This window comes from Phascolarctos cinereus, unplaced genomic scaffold, assembly GCF_003287225.1.
Source record: "Phascolarctos cinereus isolate Bilbo 61053 unplaced genomic scaffold, phaCin_HiC Scaffold_2;HRSCAF=192, whole genome shotgun sequence".
Taxonomy (NCBI): domain Eukaryota; kingdom Metazoa; phylum Chordata; class Mammalia; order Diprotodontia; family Phascolarctidae; genus Phascolarctos; species Phascolarctos cinereus.
Window position 1 is genome coordinate 135,261,624 of NW_027555625.1, and position 17,765 is coordinate 135,279,388.

General features: G+C 40.4%; 1 protein-coding gene across 2 annotated transcripts in view; it reads left to right on the top strand.

Moving 5' to 3' along the window:
* Nucleotides 1-17,765, top strand: part of IKBKB (inhibitor of nuclear factor kappa B kinase subunit beta) — a 75,683-nt gene that overhangs the window by 55,912 nt on the left and 2,006 nt on the right. Inside the window, exons 18-21 of one of the 2 annotated variants that reach the window (XM_020969582.2) lie at nucleotides 1,114-1,261; nucleotides 6,837-6,964; nucleotides 10,680-10,770; nucleotides 14,450-15,960. In XM_020969582.2, coding sequence (XP_020825241.1) covers nucleotides 1,114-1,261; nucleotides 6,837-6,964; nucleotides 10,680-10,770; nucleotides 14,450-14,515 — 433 coding nt within the window. In that variant the 3' untranslated portion in view covers nucleotides 14,516-15,960. Of the gene's footprint in view, nucleotides 1-1,113; nucleotides 1,262-6,836; nucleotides 6,965-10,679; nucleotides 10,771-14,449; nucleotides 15,961-17,765 lie in introns of those variants that run through there. The other variant, XM_020969581.2, reaches the window with a different exon arrangement.

Consider the following 17,765-nt stretch of genomic DNA (forward strand, 5'->3'; position numbering starts at 1 on the left):
GGGCCAAAGGGGAGAGAGCATGGGGTACTTTTCTTCTTGTTTTGGGGAGAGCAGCCCAGATTGCCCATCAGAATACAATACAGCATGCCAGGAGGACTCAGCTAACTGAAACTCAGTAGGGATAGATAATTAGATGGATAGAGAGGGAAGGAGGGAGAGATGGATGGATAGAATAATAGAAAGGCAAGAAGGGATAGATAGATAGATAGATAGATAGATAGATAGATAGATAGATAGATAGATAAAAGGTAGGAAGGAATAGATAGATGACAGATGATGGATGGATAGATAATAGAAAGGCAAGAAGGGATAGATAGATGATAGATAACATGAAGGACAGATAGATGGATGGATGGATAGATAAGAAGGTAGGAAAGAAGAGAAAGAGATAATAGATAGGAAGGCAGGAAGAGAGAAAGGATAGATAGATAATATATAGATAGAAGATAGAAGGATATATAAATAATAGGAAGGCAGGAAGGAAAAGGGATAGATAGATAGAGAACAGAAAAGACAGATAGATACATAGATAGAAGGATAGATAATAGGTAGATAGGCAGACAAACAGAAAGAGTAAGTGAATAAGTGAGTGAGTTCAATCAAGCTTATGTTAAGCACTTCTTCTGTGCCAGGCATTGTGCTAAGTGCTGGAGACACAAACACAAGCCAGCCGCACTCCACCCTGAAGGACACATTCCTCTGTAGGAAGACAATACAAACCGGGGAGCTTGAAATCCAGGGGGGAAAGGAAACACCCACTCAGGGCAACGTGGAGGTCAGGAGAAGTCCAGGAAAGCATCCCAATTTGATTGAAGCAAGGTGTGGCTTGTTCCTTCCTAATGTAATGGTCCCAGGAACACAGTCACCAATCAGGAGAGGAGGGCATGGGGTGAAGGTTTCTCAGCCTAGCAATACAGGAGGCAAAGAGAAGGAATCTGGAGAGACTCCAGGAGGAAGTGAGGTGAGGCACTTTAAAGACACGTTAGCAGTTGCTGATTAGCCGTCCAAATGGCCGCCCCTAAATAACTAGTGGCTTTCCCTTTCCCTTCTTTTTTGTGATCCCAAAATAATTATACTAATGAAGCCATTAGCACTGTTTCATTTTCCTTGCAGTAAAACTATGGTTTGCAAGCAGAAGGCCCTGGAATTGTTACCTCAAGTGGAAGAAGTAGTAAACTTAATGAATGAGGATGAGAAGACAGTCGTGCAGCTTCAGGAGAAGAGACAAAAGGAACTGTGGAATCTGCTGAAGATAGCTTGTGTGAGTGAGGTTAATTAGCCACCTTGGTACTGACCCTGGAATCAAATCCTGCTTCTGCCACTTACTGGCTGTGTGACCTTGGGCAAATCACTCAGTCTCTCTAGGTCTCGGTTTCCTCATCTGTGAAATGGAGGCATTGTACTACAGGGCTTCTGAGCTTCCTTCCAGCTCTAAATTTCCAAATTCCACCTCCCAGGATTGTTGTGAGGATCAAATGAGATAATATTTGTAAAGCACTTAGCACAGTGCCTGGCACATAGTAAGCGTTTAATTAAATGCTCATTGCATCCCTCCATCCTATGATCAAATCCTTTCAATCCCTGGTCTATTTTTCCCCCTCTGTGGGGAAGAGCAGAGGAAGGAGCTTTTTTTGTTAATGTATATGAGTTTGATTCCTATCATTCTCCTCACTGGCCTTCCTCTCAGTTTTATGACCACATGCCTTCATACGAGCTCTAAGTGGGATGGCACCAACAGTAGCAGTAGGAAGTGCTGTCTGGACCCACATCAGAACATCAGAACAATGAAGCTGACAAGGAGGCCGCCCAGCTGGCCCATTGCTACCAGAAGAGGCCCCTAGCTCAGTTGAAAAACCCTCATTCAGTCAATCAATTAAGAAGTATTTATTAAGCATCTATTATGGGCCAGGCATGTGTTCTCTCTTTCTCCAGACCTGTTCATTGCTCTTTAATTACCTACATCTATCAGCCTCATCCCAATTTTCTATCATGCCAAAAAAAACCCCAAAACCCTGAAATAATCCCTCCTCATTATCCTGACTCAGATAATTGCAGAGCTGCTGATTTCTCTTCAAACCATCAGTTCCACAACCCTGAGTTTTTTCTTTTCCTTCCTTCCTTCTTTCCATCTCTCCTTCCCTCTTTCCTTCCTTCCTTCTTTCCTTCTTTCCTTCCTTCCTTCCTTTCCTACTTTATTTCTTTTCTTTTCTCTGTAAAAGACTAAGTCTTCCTATCTCACCTAGCCTGAAAGTTCAGGGGCTTTCCCTGGGCCCGTTCCCATTCTGATCAGCACAGCTTTGCCCTCTTCCATTTTCTGACATGGGCCAGTTAGCACCTCTTTTGGAGTTCACCATATTAATGCCAAACATAGTATAGACACTTGATTGATTTAACCCCCTACAGCTCAGTACCCTCTAGTTCAAGAAATTCGCCAGCCTCAACTTCCCCAGAAGCAGAGACTGCAGGTATGCTCCAGCATGCCTGGCTTAATTTTTAAGGCCAGGTTGGAAGCAAATGAATGGCTTTGGGAGCTTCCTAGAACGTAATCACTTTTGTAAGGGTCTCGTCCAGCTGTTACCTCTAAAAGCAGGTAGTATCAATTGCCCCTGCCATACCATTTTTTTTTTCATTTCTCATAAGTTTGCTGTGAGTAAATGGTTTTCTAAACCTTAATGTACTATATTTATGATAATGATGTTGATGATGGTAATGCTGAACCTCCTTTCCTGGGGAATTCCAGCCTGGGGCCATATCACCTTTGCCATATCCCAGTTGGCAGGCCTCAGTTTCCTGCTGGCCTACCACCTCCCTCACGTGAAACAGACTCATACAGGAAAATTCCCTCCAGGAATACAAGGAAATTTTTGACACTCCATCTGAAGAAAATTGCCATCCCAGTTTTGCCAGCTCAGGCGTGGACAAAGGAAGGAACCATAAGTACTGGATTTTGAGTCAGGAAGACCTGAGTTCAAATCCTGCCTCAGATACTTCCTAGCTATGGGACCCTGAACAAGTCACTTAACCTCTGTCTGCCTCAGTTTCCTCATCTACAAAATAGAGATAATAATAGCACCTACCTTATAGTATTGTTGGGAGGATTGAATGAGCTAATATATGTAAAGCACTCTACAAACCTTAAAAAGCCATGCATATGCCAACTGTTGATAGAATATGGAAGCTCCTAAGCCAGAACTTGTGGAATTCCCCTGCCCTGATTCATCAAATCTCAGAAGGTTTAGCTAGCTGGAAGTATCTACCAGTCTACCCTTGCCCTAAGTCAGTTCTGCCTTGTAACTGTTGGGCACCCCCTGTGCTGGATTTATGGGAACACACAATCACAAGTTGCACAGAATATGAGGGCATGGATGGACTGAAATCTTTATTGTTGGCAGGAATACCCTACATGTGGATGAGATCATAAATCCAGCAAAGCACAGATCCCTGGGGGACATACAGTTTGATCTGGATATAGTTAAGTGATGAAAGGAACACCATTCTGCTATAGTGGGAAATCCCTACATCGGCAAAAGATCTGAAGAGTCTCCCTGGCTTTGTAGGATTTTACTATTGCTTTATCCACAAGTTCCTACACTCACAGACCTGACAAAATGTCCCAAGACATTCCATGGGGCACTAGAGGCAGAAGGCACATTCATCTCCTTCAGACAGTGGCTTACCTCAGCTCCTACCTTGGTCTTTGTGGAAGGTCATAAATAATTTCATTGTAGATACCCATGTATCCATACTTGTAGTGGGAGCTCTTCTCTCCCATGTCCCAACCCTGTGTATCCTTCTCTCACAAGTCCACCACAGGTCAGGGGCAGTGGGGATAGGAACTCTACCATATGGGAGAAAGAACTTTGCTGTTCACTTATTTTTTAGTTGTGTCCAACTAAAACCCCATTTGGGGTTTTCTTGGCAAAGACCACTGGAGTGGTTTGCCATTTCCTTCCCCAGGTCATTTTACAGGTGAGGAAACTGAGGCAAACAGGGTTAAGAGACTTGCCTAGGAGGCTGAATTTGAACTCAAGAAGATGAGTCTCCCTGATTTCAGGCCCAGCACTCTATCCACCTAACTGCCCAGGAAAAGGAAATACTCACAGTTAAAGCCATATTTGAATTATGGAATCACCATCTTGAGGAGTATGGTACGTCATCATTATCCACACCCCGAATCCTTTTCAGATTACTTATTAACTCAGCAAATGTCGTAAGTGCTGGATATTATTTTTAATAGACTTAACTTCTGCATTACCATTGTCCTGTACTATCAAATCCAGGAAGCATATGGACCATGAGAAAAATCAGAATCTGGGTACATAGTGGATCAGCCATACCAACAGGCCCTCCTGTTGACCTTGCTGCTACTCATTCTTGACTGGACTGACTATATCTGATATACCAGCATCAGGCACAAGGTGCTTCTATCCTGGTTCAGCTATCTGTGCTCTTTAGTTGACGCAATCCCTTTCCCAAAGGAAAGTCAGTCTCAGATGGTCTTTTGTACCTCTGTTCATGCCTATACATTCCTCTGGCTGCCTCATGTGAAATTAGATGGACAGGTCTCTGCTGCTGCTATGATATCCTGGTGCCAGGCCACGTAGGCCTGTTCAAAACCTTACATAATGTTGCCCATGATATGAGATCAACCGATATAACCAGAGCTGTGTGGGAGGTGACCAGGCCAAGAAGTCTTTGGGGAAGCTAGCAGAATTGCTACTGCCCTTGCTAACTCCCTTCTGTCCCTGAAGGACAATAACATTAGTCTCTGTCATAGACCTGCCCCCATCTCAGAGTTACAACCCCATTCTGGTGGAATATACCTCGACTAAGGCAGCACAGTATCCTCTCTGCTGGAACTTCTGCCACTACCAAGTGTCTCCACTTGTTCCTGAAAGACATTTTTCCGATTCATGGCCTCTCCTTTCCATAACCTCTATTGGGTTCTCCTGACTAGCTTTCTTTGCTGGACTACTCTATTAATGGCTCCCCAAGGAAAAGCTCACCTTTCCATGACACATCACCCCATGATGAAATGAATACAAAGACTGTAGGATTGGACCCTTGAACAGTATGTCAGATGATATATTTCTCATGCTACTCTTGTGGAAAAAAGATGTTCAGGGATGATGGTAATATGGTAAGTTGAATTCAGAACTGGTTCAATGACTGGAACCCAAACAGTAGTCACTGATGGATTGATGTCAACTTGACAGTTCCCCAGTAGAATGCCCCAGGGATCTGTGCTAGACTTCATGCCATGTAACATTGCTATCATTATTATTATTGTTGTTGTTGTTGTTGTTGTTATTGTTATTAACTTAGATTAAAGGCATAGGTAGAATGTTTATCAGATTTGAAGATGACACAGCCACTCATGATTGTGGATAGACAGGAAGTATACATACCTGAAGTTGATAGGATTGCCTCTGGTACCTAATAAACCGGCAGCATCCTAGGCCCCGGGAGAGTTGATAGAGGCCTTCCTTCAATACTATGCTACTAAGTCATAGCCTTAAATTCCAGGGAAATACTCCAGATATTGTATCTGAGCCTACGTAACACAGATCCAACTGAATGAGGAGGGGACATAAATAACACCCCATTTCTATTAAAGGATGCTATCTCAGCTGGAGATGTATGTGGGACAACCTGTTGCTTGGCAGTGCCTGGTACAGTTCTCTCCATACCCTGTATGTACTTTTCCCAACATGACACATCCCCCTCCCTGGCTTTGGGCCACTATTCTGGGCTCTGTTTTATGACTCCTGGCTAATGCTATGGATTTATTTACTCTGGAGAGCTTAGACTTGACTCCTGCATACCACTCTAGTTACGCTTTGGATCTTGTAATCTTCGTTCACTTGAATTGTCCCTAATCATCAGAATCCTTCTCCTTTAGGGCTTAGGAACCAACAGACGTAAGAGTTCCTAATGAGCCTCATAGATATGTTTTCTAAACAAGAAAATGGGATGGAGTAGACCTTGAGGCCAGTCCTTTAGTCAACAAGTATCTGACACAGTGCTATGAATAACAGCGTAAATCAATAATTCCTCAATGACAGTAACTCCTAACTAATTAAGAGACTGAATAGGGGAGCGTAATGGAAGGAGAAATACATATTTAGAGGGGGAATCTGGGAAGCATGTATATCTGATTAACCTAATTCAAGCAGACTTTAGGGTTAGAATTCCAAGACAAAGTAAGACAGTATTCAAGAATGTCAGCTATATATAATATGTATGTGGTCCTGTAAGTATTTTTTACCATTATTCCAAAAGTGGATGTGAATATTCAATTCTAATTCAAAGAAACAGCTGGAAGGTGATCTTAATTATATGAGTGCATGTGTGTGTGTGTGTGTGTGTGTGTGTGTGTGTGTGTGTGTGCGCATTTTTTAGATCTAAAAGCAGTCGTTCAGAACTTGAGAGTGTGAGGTTGTGTGACCATGGCCCTTTCTCTGGGAATCAATATTTTACTGTCCCTGCTCTACCACTCGGGCAAATCGCTCCTCTTTGTTCCTCAAGATTCCCCTTTGGCAAGTGGAAAATACCTGCCCTTTCTTACCTTTCATTGATAAGATAAAGATTAGGAATGATGAAATAATGCCCAGGAGAAAGGTGCAAAAGATTTGATGTCTTTGGAACCCAATCTTTGAAATTTTGTCATGTAAACACTGGGCAGAAATCCAAACTGGTGTGATCAAGAATCAACACGTCTGACATCTTTTCCAAAAGAATAATTAGTGACTTTTCTTCTGGGAGTGGGGGAAGGGTGATCATTTCATTCTGTTCTTTACTCCAAAGTTTTCTGTTAATTTTTTTTTTGTCTTCAGAGCAAGGTACGAGGTCCGGTGAGTGGGAGTCCAGATAGCATGAATGCATCTCGTCTTAGTAATCCTTCCCAATTGTTATCTCAACCTCCCGCAGCTCCCTACAGCTTACCTGAGTCAATCAAGAAAAGGTAAGTCAGCCACCACGTAGGTCAGCCCATGCTGGGGACACTGTACAGGGAATTCCTGTTCAGGTATGGGTTGCATTAGATGGCCTCTGGGCTTCCTTCCAACTCCAAGATTCTGTGCTACCAAATGTCACATCCAAGTGGGCTTGGGGAAGCCTTGAGAGTAAGAACTTAGGTTTATTATTGATATAATATCAGTTTTGTATCTCTCAACTTGAGTGTAAGTTACTTGAAGTCACAAACCCCATCTTGGCTTCCATGTCTTTCCTCCATAGCATGGACGCATGGATGGCTCTCAATAAATACACATTGATTGAATGATTAATAGTCAGTCATCTTCCTTCCCACTTCCCCTAAAACTAGCTCCCTGCAACTTCTCTCAGTACTACTGATATTCTAAGCTCACTTGGAAATAACATACGGGAGCCTTCTTTGAATTCCCTCTTTCCTTGCATCCCATCAGTCACCATAATGTCTCTTGCTTTCACACTTTCCTTTTTTATCCTCACTGTCACCATCTTACTCAAGGTCCTTATCACTTCATATCTGGAGTATTGTAATAACCTCCTGCATGGTTCTAGACTCAGGTGGAATATTGGGTAGTGTTCAATTTGGAATCAGAAAGTCCCAAGTTCGAAACCTGCCTCAGACTCTAACTAGCTGAGTAACTCTGGGCAAGTTACTTAACCTCTGTCAGCCCCAGTTTCTCATCTGTAAAATGAGGATAATAATAGCATCTAGCTCCCAGGGTTATTGTGAGGATCAAATGAAATAATAATGGCAGACTGCTTAGTAAACCTTAAACAGCCACATAAATGTTAACTGTTGTTATTGGGGGTATTGCCTTTCCTATTGATCCTGCACACCAGTCTCAAAATAATCTTTTTGTAAAAATGGTATTTTATTTTTTCCAGTAACCTTCATCTTTTTCTAAAATTTTGCGTTCCAAATTTTCTCCCTCCCTCCCTCCTTTCCCCCCTTCCTAAGATAGTAAGCAGTTTGATACAGGTTAAATATGTGCAACCACAGAATAATCTTTCTAAAAGGCCCCTTTGATCTAGGGCAAAGTTCTGACATTCAAAACATTCTATAATCCGGCTCCAGCCTCCCTCTCCTCCCAACTCCAACTTCTATTACATTTTCATGGAATCATAGTTATTTAGAGTTGGAAGGAACTTTAGAGGTCATCTGGTCCATCTCCTTCATTTTATAGATGTCCGGAATCCAAGTCAAAGAGATTTGCCCAACATCACTGAAGTAGTACCTGTGAGAACCCAAATTCAACCTTAAGTGGCCAGCTCCAAGCCCTGGGCCCTTTCCACTACATTCTGCTGCTTTCATGTTTATTTATTCTACTCATTGCCCCCAAAATATTCAGAAGGCATTCCACCTCCAAAACTTTGTTTCACCTCCACACCTGGTATACTGGTACCCTCCCCACCTGGAAATGCCTACTCTGCCTTTTCTGAATACTGCTCAGCCTTCCAAACTCAGGGCACTGAGTCCCACTTCCTTTCCAGATGTCATCCTAACCCAGAATGCTCGCTCGGTCTCTGTCTCTCTCTGTCTCTGTCTCTGTCTCTCTCTCTCTCTCTGTCTCTCTCTGTCTCTCTCTCTCTGCCTTTCTCTCTCAGGACCCATACCTTCTCTCATTTAACACTTATCGCATGCTGCTTGATCTTTGTTATTTCTAAATTTAGATGGTATGTCCCCAGCTAAATTTAAACTCCATGAAGTCAGTGATGACAATTATGTCATCATCATCATCATCATGGTTATAGAAAGAGCATATTCTTGGTGCAGTGGGTAAAGCTCCGGCCTTGGAGTCAGGAGGACCTGAGTTCAAATCTGGCCTCAGACACTTGACAATTACTAGCTGTGTGACCTTGGGCAAGTCACTTAACCCCGATTGCCTCACCAAAAAAAAAAATCAATTAAAAAAAATGTCCAGGAGGCAGTTGGTTGATCCAAGGTCCCTTGTAGCTTTAGATTTGTTATCCTATGACCATCTTTCAAAATCCCAGAAAAATGACTCCAGACAACAACGTGTGCATCTGGAGCCAGTTGGGAAGAAGTTTGGCATTATTTTGTTCTTTCCTTTCCCTTTGTGGTACTTCTTTGATAGGGTCTTGTGTCCCTTTATAACACAAAGACTGAGCTCAAGGACACAGTGTGGTATACTGTCCTGGATGTCAAAAGACCTAGATTCAAGTTCATTCACTAGGCAGCCATGATCCTTGAATAATTCACTTAACTTCTTGGAATGTCAATTTCCCTATCTGAAAATAGGGTTGGACTAGGTCAGAGGTGGGGAACCTACGGCCTTGAGGCCACATGTGTCCCTCTAGGTCCTCAAGTGCAGCCCTTTGACGGAATCCAAACTTCACAGAACAAATCCAAGTTTGGATTCCGTCAAAGGGCCACACTTGAGGACCTAGAGGATTCCCCATCCCTGGACTAGATAAACACCTAAAGCCTCTGTCATATTTGACATTCTAAGGCGAATAGAATCTAATAGAAATAATTTTTCCAAAAGTTGCTTTCCACTAAATCACAAGCAACTATCTAAACAGTTGACTTATGTCTTCTTTTGAAACATATAGATTAGACAAAAAGTTATTTTTTTTATAATTCTCCTTAAATATTGGCAAGTATGGGACTAAATTTCATTGATTAACTGTAATACTTCAAAGATCTTTGATTTAACCAGTGTGGGTTCCCCCATAACCAGTATAACTTGTCCACACCTGGTAGATAACTTCATGAATTGGTTTGACCATCTTAATTCAATAGGCATATATTAGATGTTTAGTGCAAGGGACTTGGCTTACTACTGGGGATACAAAAGAAAAATGGATTAAGAGTTGGAAAGGATTCTAGAGGTCTTGATTTTCCTTTTTTTGGTATGAAAAAAGGTACATCTATAAATATTTTTGTACATAAAATACCTTCCTGTCTGTCTATAACCTTTTTTGGGTATATAACAGTAGTAGTATTACTGAGTCAAAAAGTATAAACAGTTTAGTCAATTTTCTAGCATAATTCCAACTCGTTTTCCATAATGGGAGGACCAACTCACAGGTGTATTAGTATGCTTGTATTCATAAAAAACCCATCCAACATTGACTATTTTTGTCTTTTGTCATATTTGCCAATTTGATGAGTACCAAGTGAAATCTCAGTTGTTTTCATTTGTATTTTCTCTTACTATTAGAGATTTACAGCATTTTTTTTCACATTATTATTGGTCATTTACATTTCTTCAACCCTTCAACCACTTATCTATTGGGCCAGTGTGGACTTTTATGCCCCTTCCCCTACCCCCAGTATATCCCAAAATAGAGATTTAAAGTTTCAATTGATAGCCCCTCATTGCTATGGGAACTGAACTTTAGCACAAGTTTTGCTAGTTAAATGTCAAATAGATTCTTCTAACTTTTAAATTAGCTAGGGATCTCGCTCCTTATCTTTTAAAATATTTAACATGTCTGAATTTTTACTTTCTGGACTTTTAACAAGAAGAATAAAAGTACCTGTCAGCTATGTCCCCAATAATGCATTTTGTGTTCTCATTAAATGCTGTCATCTGTCTCTGGTTAAAGACTCGTCCAGCACATTTTTAAATAGGGTCAAACATTTCAGCATGTTATGAACAGTAAATTCTGTTATCAATGTTTTAATTCTGTCAGTTTTCTAACAACCTCTTTATTTTCTTTAGTGAAGAATTGGTAATGGAAACACAGACCCTCTGCACTCAGTTACAAAGTGTAATGGAGGACACCATGAAAAAACAGGATCAGAGTTTTATGGTAACAGTTTATTCAAATTTTATTTCTTCTGTTTTCTTCTTTTCCCCTCCCCCCCCAAAAAAAAGGAGGAAAAAAAGTCTAGCAGTATTCAGACACTTAATAGCTTTATGACCCTAGGCAAATCATTTAATAACCTCTTTGAACCTCAGTTCCTTTACCTGTAAAACCAAGATAATAGTATTTACCTTACAGGGTCCTTATGTGGAACAAGTGAGATAATGTACATCCTGTGCTTTTCAAATGTTAAAATGCTGTATGTTGTTTATGTTTACATAAATGTTATAATTATATAATGTTATACATTATGTTATATTTCAGTCGTGTCCAACTTTTCATGATCCCATCTGGGGTTTTCTTGGCAAAGATACTGTTATGGTTTGCCATTTCCTTCTCCAGCTCATTTTACAGATGAGGAAACTGAGGCAAACAGAGTTAAGTGACTTGCCCAGGGTCACACAGCTAGCAAGTGTCTGAGGCCAGATTTGAACTCAGGAAGATGAGTCTTCCTGAGTCTAGGCCAAGTACGCTATACATTGAGCCACTTAGCTCCCCCAGACACATTGGTACTCCCTGACAAAAACAACTGAATTCCTAAAACTCCCAGATACCCAAGAGCTCCCTTTTATACTGTTGTAAATGTTATGGTGACATAAGCTGCTGGTGCTACTGGTAATATCAGTAACAATAGCAATAATAATAATAACAACGACAATAATAATAATAATAGTATGCATTTACATAGCACTTTGAGGATTACAAAGCATTTTATATACTTTATTTTAACAGTTCTCAAAGTGTAGTAGGAGTGCCTAAAGCCATTTCAGGGATTTATAAGGTCATAATAATTTTCTTAATAATATATAATGAAAACATTAAAACATTATAATGGTGTTTTAATTTCTAATCTAGTAGCCATTGATAAATATAGCCAGGGATATGATAGCACCAGCTTATAGTGGTCCATGAGAGCTGAGTGTTAAATTTTCAGTGTTAGCATTTACATCTTAGAAATTGGCAGATGCTACAAATCAAGGCTTTAGTTATTGATTTGTTGATTATCTAGATTTAGGAAAGCGACAGAAAAAATGTTAATCATTCAAATTAAAGGTTAAAGGATGTCATGGATGTGGGAGGGGGTGAGGGTGGTGGAGAGCTGTTGTTAAACACTTACCAGCACACCACTGGATATGTAAACAAATACGGGATATATAAACCCATATAAACAAAAGCTCGTTGGGTCCTCTATAATTTTTAAAAGTGTAAAGGAATCCTGAGACCCACTGCTCTATTTCATTTGATCCTCACAATGATATGAAATAGGCACAGCAGGTATTATCTCCGTATTACAGAGGAGGAAACTGAAAATCATGGCATTTAAGTGACGTGCCTATGGCCACATAGCAATAAATGTGAAGGTAGGATTTGAACCCAGGACTTTCTTCTCTCTAGGTTTACCTCTCTTTGCCCAACACTACAAACAACATATTGTTTATTGTTCTATTTTTGTATTTGATTGAATAGAATATTGTGTAGTGGTAAGAGCTCTGATTGGGTTTGGAGTCAGAATCACTGGGTTTGAATTCTGGCTCTCTTACTTCTTAGCTGTGTGACCTCGAGTAAATTACATTCTCTTTCTGAGCCTCAGTTTTCTCATCTGTAAAATGAAAAAGTTGGGCTTCATGGTCACCAATACCTGTAGGTGATAATAATGCCTGTAAAACACTTACTTCTTAGGATTATTGTGATAATCAAATGAGACAACTTATGTAAAACACTTTGCAATCCTTAAAATGTTCTGTAAATGTCAGTTATTAATATTCTTGGGGCAGTTTGCTGAAGTAGCCAGAGCCAGAAAGGCCTGGGTTCAAATCCCACCCCTGACATTAGCCACGTGACCACAGACAAACCGCTGAACTTCTCAATGCTTTTGGCAACTCTGGAGGACCATGATGTTGCAGAGAGAAGATACTGGCTTACATTGGTTGAATTTCCTTATCCCAGAGTTTTCCTATCCACAGAATCCTCAGTCCAGTCTCTATTCCTGTCCCTCTTCTTATTACTCAACTCCCATCCAGCTCTCAATTCTATAATAAGTTCTCATTATTGTAAAGCAAAATTATTGAACCCATAAGAAAGATGGTAATAGAACATATGTTCATCATATAAAAGCAATGAGAAAAATTTTTTTTGTTTTTTCTTTCTTTTTTTTCTGAAAGCAGATGAGACATTTATTTCTGCTGGAGTAAGAACCTAGTGGCTATAATTAGGTTTGTTGAGCTGGGAAGATTTCAGTTTTGTGGGGGTTTTTAACCATTTAGAAAAAAAAAATAATGAATCTCTGCCACCAGACCAGAAAAATAGACAAAGCATTAAAAAGGCCACATGTAATTATGAATAATATTTTGGGCAAAGGTGTCCATTTTTTTGCCCCTAGACAGCCTAGCACTGCAGAGCAAAGAGGTCCCTTTGGAGAGACCTGGACAGATTATAAATATTTGTATTTATATTTTTTTTGTCTTTTGTTTTTAGGCAATTGGGGTTAAGTGACTTGCCAGGGTCACACAGCTAGTAAGTGTCAAGTGTTTGGTCTGAGGTCAGATTTGAACTCAGGTCCTCCTGACTTCAGGGCCAGTGCTGTATTCACTGCACCACCTAGCTGCCCCCTTGTATTTATATTTTGTAAGACCACATAGCAGAGAGAGAAATCAAACAGCATTTTGGAAGGGCAAAGCAGATATGCCAAGAGGATTGCTTAGGAATTGATGTTAAGATTGGGTTTGCTAAAAGGAAAACATAGACAGTACAGTTAGAGGATCATATAGTTAAAAGTTACCTCTGTACTTATATTTAAAACTTTTCTACGCTGAAGTGCCTAACCACCTGGTTGGGGGTCTTTTCCAAATGCAGTGTGGAGATTCTGACCATGCTAAATGCATCGTATCCATGTTGAGACTTATCTCTGGAAGGGAAGGCAATTATCAAATGTTTCCAAAGTACAAGGAAACCACACTCATGAGAAAGTCTGCCTTAATACTGAGCAGTGCCTTATTGATTATTCCAAATGCCCATGTATGCAGAACCTTTTTCTCAAATTCCTACCAAGTGCCAGACTCATCAACATTATTATCATGTCTCATAGGCACCCACTTTATCACCAATGCAACTAACCAGTCAGTAGGGCAACAACAGGATTAAGTGTTGTGTCCTGTTTTCTTGCTTTCTTTTTTATTTTAAAGGAAAATTAATCAAGGAATTGACAATGACATGTGACCCCTTTTTTTTTTTGAGGCTGAGCCTACCTCTCTTGCCCAGGCTAGAAGTGCAGTGACCACTCCTGATAGGCATCAGAAAGCTTTAACCTTACTCTGTTTTTCTGAACTGACCTAACTTGCCCCTCCTTAGGCAGCCTGGTGGCCCTTCACTCTCAGGGGCTCACCACATTGGTGCTAGACTGTGTGGACAGCCAATCAGCTTTAGCTCTATAGTTCAGAACTCCCAAGTTTCAAGTGATCTGCCCACCTCACCTTCCTCAGCAGAGGGGACAATAGCCATGTGCCTCCACACCTAGGAAATAAATTCCTCTAAAAATCATCATTACCATCATCATCATGCAAAGTACCTTTGGAGAGAATTATTGCTTTGCTAGACATGGTGTAAGCACTTTTTTTTTTCTTTGCAGGTTCTCTCTGGGCGCTGGTTTGGTTTTTTTTCCCCCCACAGTTCCATAAGTATCACAGTATCTTAGAGAACTCAAAGCCCCCATCCCACCCCCACCTTGTTTTCTTTTCTTTTAAAATAATAAATATCTTAACTTAAAAACTTAACACTGAACATCAGTACAACCACCTAAATTTGCTTAGTAATTACTTGCATTTAAATTAATTTCAGTACATAGCATATAACAATTTTTCAGTTACTCCCTCTGGGCCCCCATCCAAATTGAAGCCCCTTTTGCTAGGGGTTAATGTGCATGAGGACACTTTGCTGAGGCAGAGAGCATATACTGTGGCAGTAAAAGCCATCTCTGCTCTGTTTTACAATTTCATATATCAATCAATCATTAAACATTTATTAACCACCTGCTAAGTGCCAAGCACAGTGGTAAGCGCTGGGGATACAAAAAGACGCCAAGAACATCCCTTGCCCACGAGGAGAGTACAATTTAACAAATCTTAACTAGTAACTCTGTCGCTTACACCTCACATGAGTTGTAACAAGTCATTTGACCTCTCCTGGCCTCAGTTTCTTCATCTCTAAAATGATAGGATCGTTCTAGGCAGCCTCTGAGTCCCTCTGAACTCTAACGCCATTATCTTTGTGGTCAGGGCTGCCCCTTTGCTTGTTGCATCATGTTTCATCAAGCATCTTTCTTCTTTCCATAATAAGTGCAGATTGTTTAGTCTCAGAGCAGTGGACCATCCCAGCTGTCTCCCTTTTTATTTTTATTTTTAAAAAATTTCATTACAAAGACTATATTAGAAAATATAGGGAGAAGTTAGTAGTGTCTAAATATTTGAGACCTTGATAACGAAAGAAATGTCTGTCAAATAATGACACTTTAGGGGGGGAAAAGCATACCACAAGTGTAAGTATCTCCAGCTGTCCCACATGGCTCCCCTGTCCCCAGACACATTCTGAATTCTGAGGATGCAGTGGTTGGCACTGAAAGTTTCCTTCATACAGATCACCCTTTTAGGGTTAGGGATTGTTGCTGAGTAGGGATTCTAGACCAGGCAACACACGTGAAGACTTGGCTTGAGCTCAGCTTGCCTGGGATTACCCATGAGTGTTTCTCCATTCTGCTGTCTCCCTTTTTAGTTTAAACATATGTGTCTACAGACCAGCTAGCTATCTGTTCTTCATTCTTGTGGCTACAAAGTGTTTGCACAGATACGCATGACTACCTAGATTTGAAAGACTCGCATGCTTTTCCAGAGGCAGTGCGTGAAGATTTAGCCCATTCTAAATGCAGTGTTTCCACGTTTGGATTAACTTTGACCTTTGAAAAACTTTTCAGTAGATGTCACATACACTAATCGTTCAGAGAATCATTGGAGTTTAAGGGAAGGAAACTTTTGGATTTTTTTATTTTACATTGCCATCATTTCCAAAAAGTCTCATCCCCCTACTCACCCAATCCTCACCCCCTTGAGTCTTCCTTTGTAACAAATTAAAAACAATTAAGCAAAACTGATGTAGTGACTAACTAATGAAATGAAATGTTTCAGATGCCTTTTTACAACCTTTGGGGACTTCCTTTTCATTTCATTCAAGAATTATCTCAGCATCTTTAGAAAATCTTCTCAAAGAATTTTAGACAGAGTAGCCACCACCACCACCACTATGTTTTTGGGTTTTTTGTTTGTTTTTTTTTGGGGGGGGGGTTTGCTTTGTTTTGGTTTTTTGGTGAAGCAATTGGGGTTAAGTGACTTGCCCAGGGTCACACAGCTTTGCTCAAGTGTCTGAAGTCAAATTTGAACTCAGATCCTCCTGACTCCAGTGCGCAACTTAGCTGCCTCTACTGTTTTTTTATGTGTATTCATGCCTTTTGTTTTAATATCAGCTAAATATCCCCCTGTATCTTTTCCTCTCCCCCCTCCCAGAGAGCCATCCCATATAAGAATTTCTTTTTTGAAAGAAAAAGAGAAAGGAGGGAAAAATCAACAAAATGAGGCAATACATGAAAAAAAAATCTGACAACATATGCAGTGTTCCACACCCATAGATCTCCCCTCCCCTTTCCCACTTCTGCAAAGGACTCAGGGGAGGTGTCCTCTCATAACTTTTCTATAGGCCACACCTTATTCTTTATAATTTTTTAATTCATTTTCCTTTTTTTGTAAATTTTTTATTCATTTTAAGTGTAAATGCAAAACAAGAAAAGAAAAAAAAGGAACATTTCCATGTACACAGCAGAACATGATAGGATTCGATATAAAAAAATAAATTTCCATTTCGAGAAAACCGATATAATGAATACTTCATTATTTTTTGTAATTCATTTTGTAATAGCTGATCTTTCTATTTCCATTGTTGTAATTGTATATGTTGTTTTTTCAGCTCTGCTTACTTTCCTTGAACTTTTTTTTACATGAACTTTGTTCATGTAAGTCTTTCCAGAGTTCTCTGTAGTAATAATAATCGTAGCAAACATTTACGTCGTGTTCACTACGTGCCAGGTGTTTACAATTACTATTTCATTCAATCTTCACAAAATTTCTGGGAAGTAAGTGCTATATTATCCACATTTTACAGATGAGGAAACTGAGGCAAATGGAAGTTAAGTGACTTGCCCAGGGTCACACAGCTATTAAGTCTCTAGGGCTGCATTTGAATTCAGGTCTTTGTGACTCCGAGCCAGGTACTCTTATCCCCTGTACCACCAGCTGCCTACTTCTCTGTATTCATGATATTCGTACTACTGTTGTTATTATTAGCATTAATAACAATAACAATATGTTGGAGAATATTGTTCTGCAACAATGGAGAATGGATTGATTAATGGGTACTCTGGGACACCACACCAGTGACTTTTGTGCCTTCTGAAGACAAGTTTTCCGGAGTTTGGCATTATGGAGGAAGGGGAACAGACCTCAGTGTACACACACACATACTCAACTCTAGAACTAGCCCATTTGTCAAGAAAACATTGACATGCCAGTCCTCTGAGTCAGATCCTGCATATGGGAAGAGCAGAAACAAAGGAGACCATAAAACGTAGAGCCTTATCACCTTCACGATGAATAATAAGTGTGAATTTAAAGTGGGGGGCACATGTGCAGGACAATGGGGTCATGGGATTATAGATGTAGAGCCGGAAGGGGACCTGAGAGAGCATCTCATCCAGCCACCCTCATTTTACAGGCAAGGAAACTGAGGCCCAGAGAGGTAAGTGACTGTGGCAGAGACGGGCTTGGAACCTGGGTCGTCTGACTCCAGAACTGCACCTCAAACATTTTCATCAGGACCCACGCATTTTTAGGCTTCTCTTATAA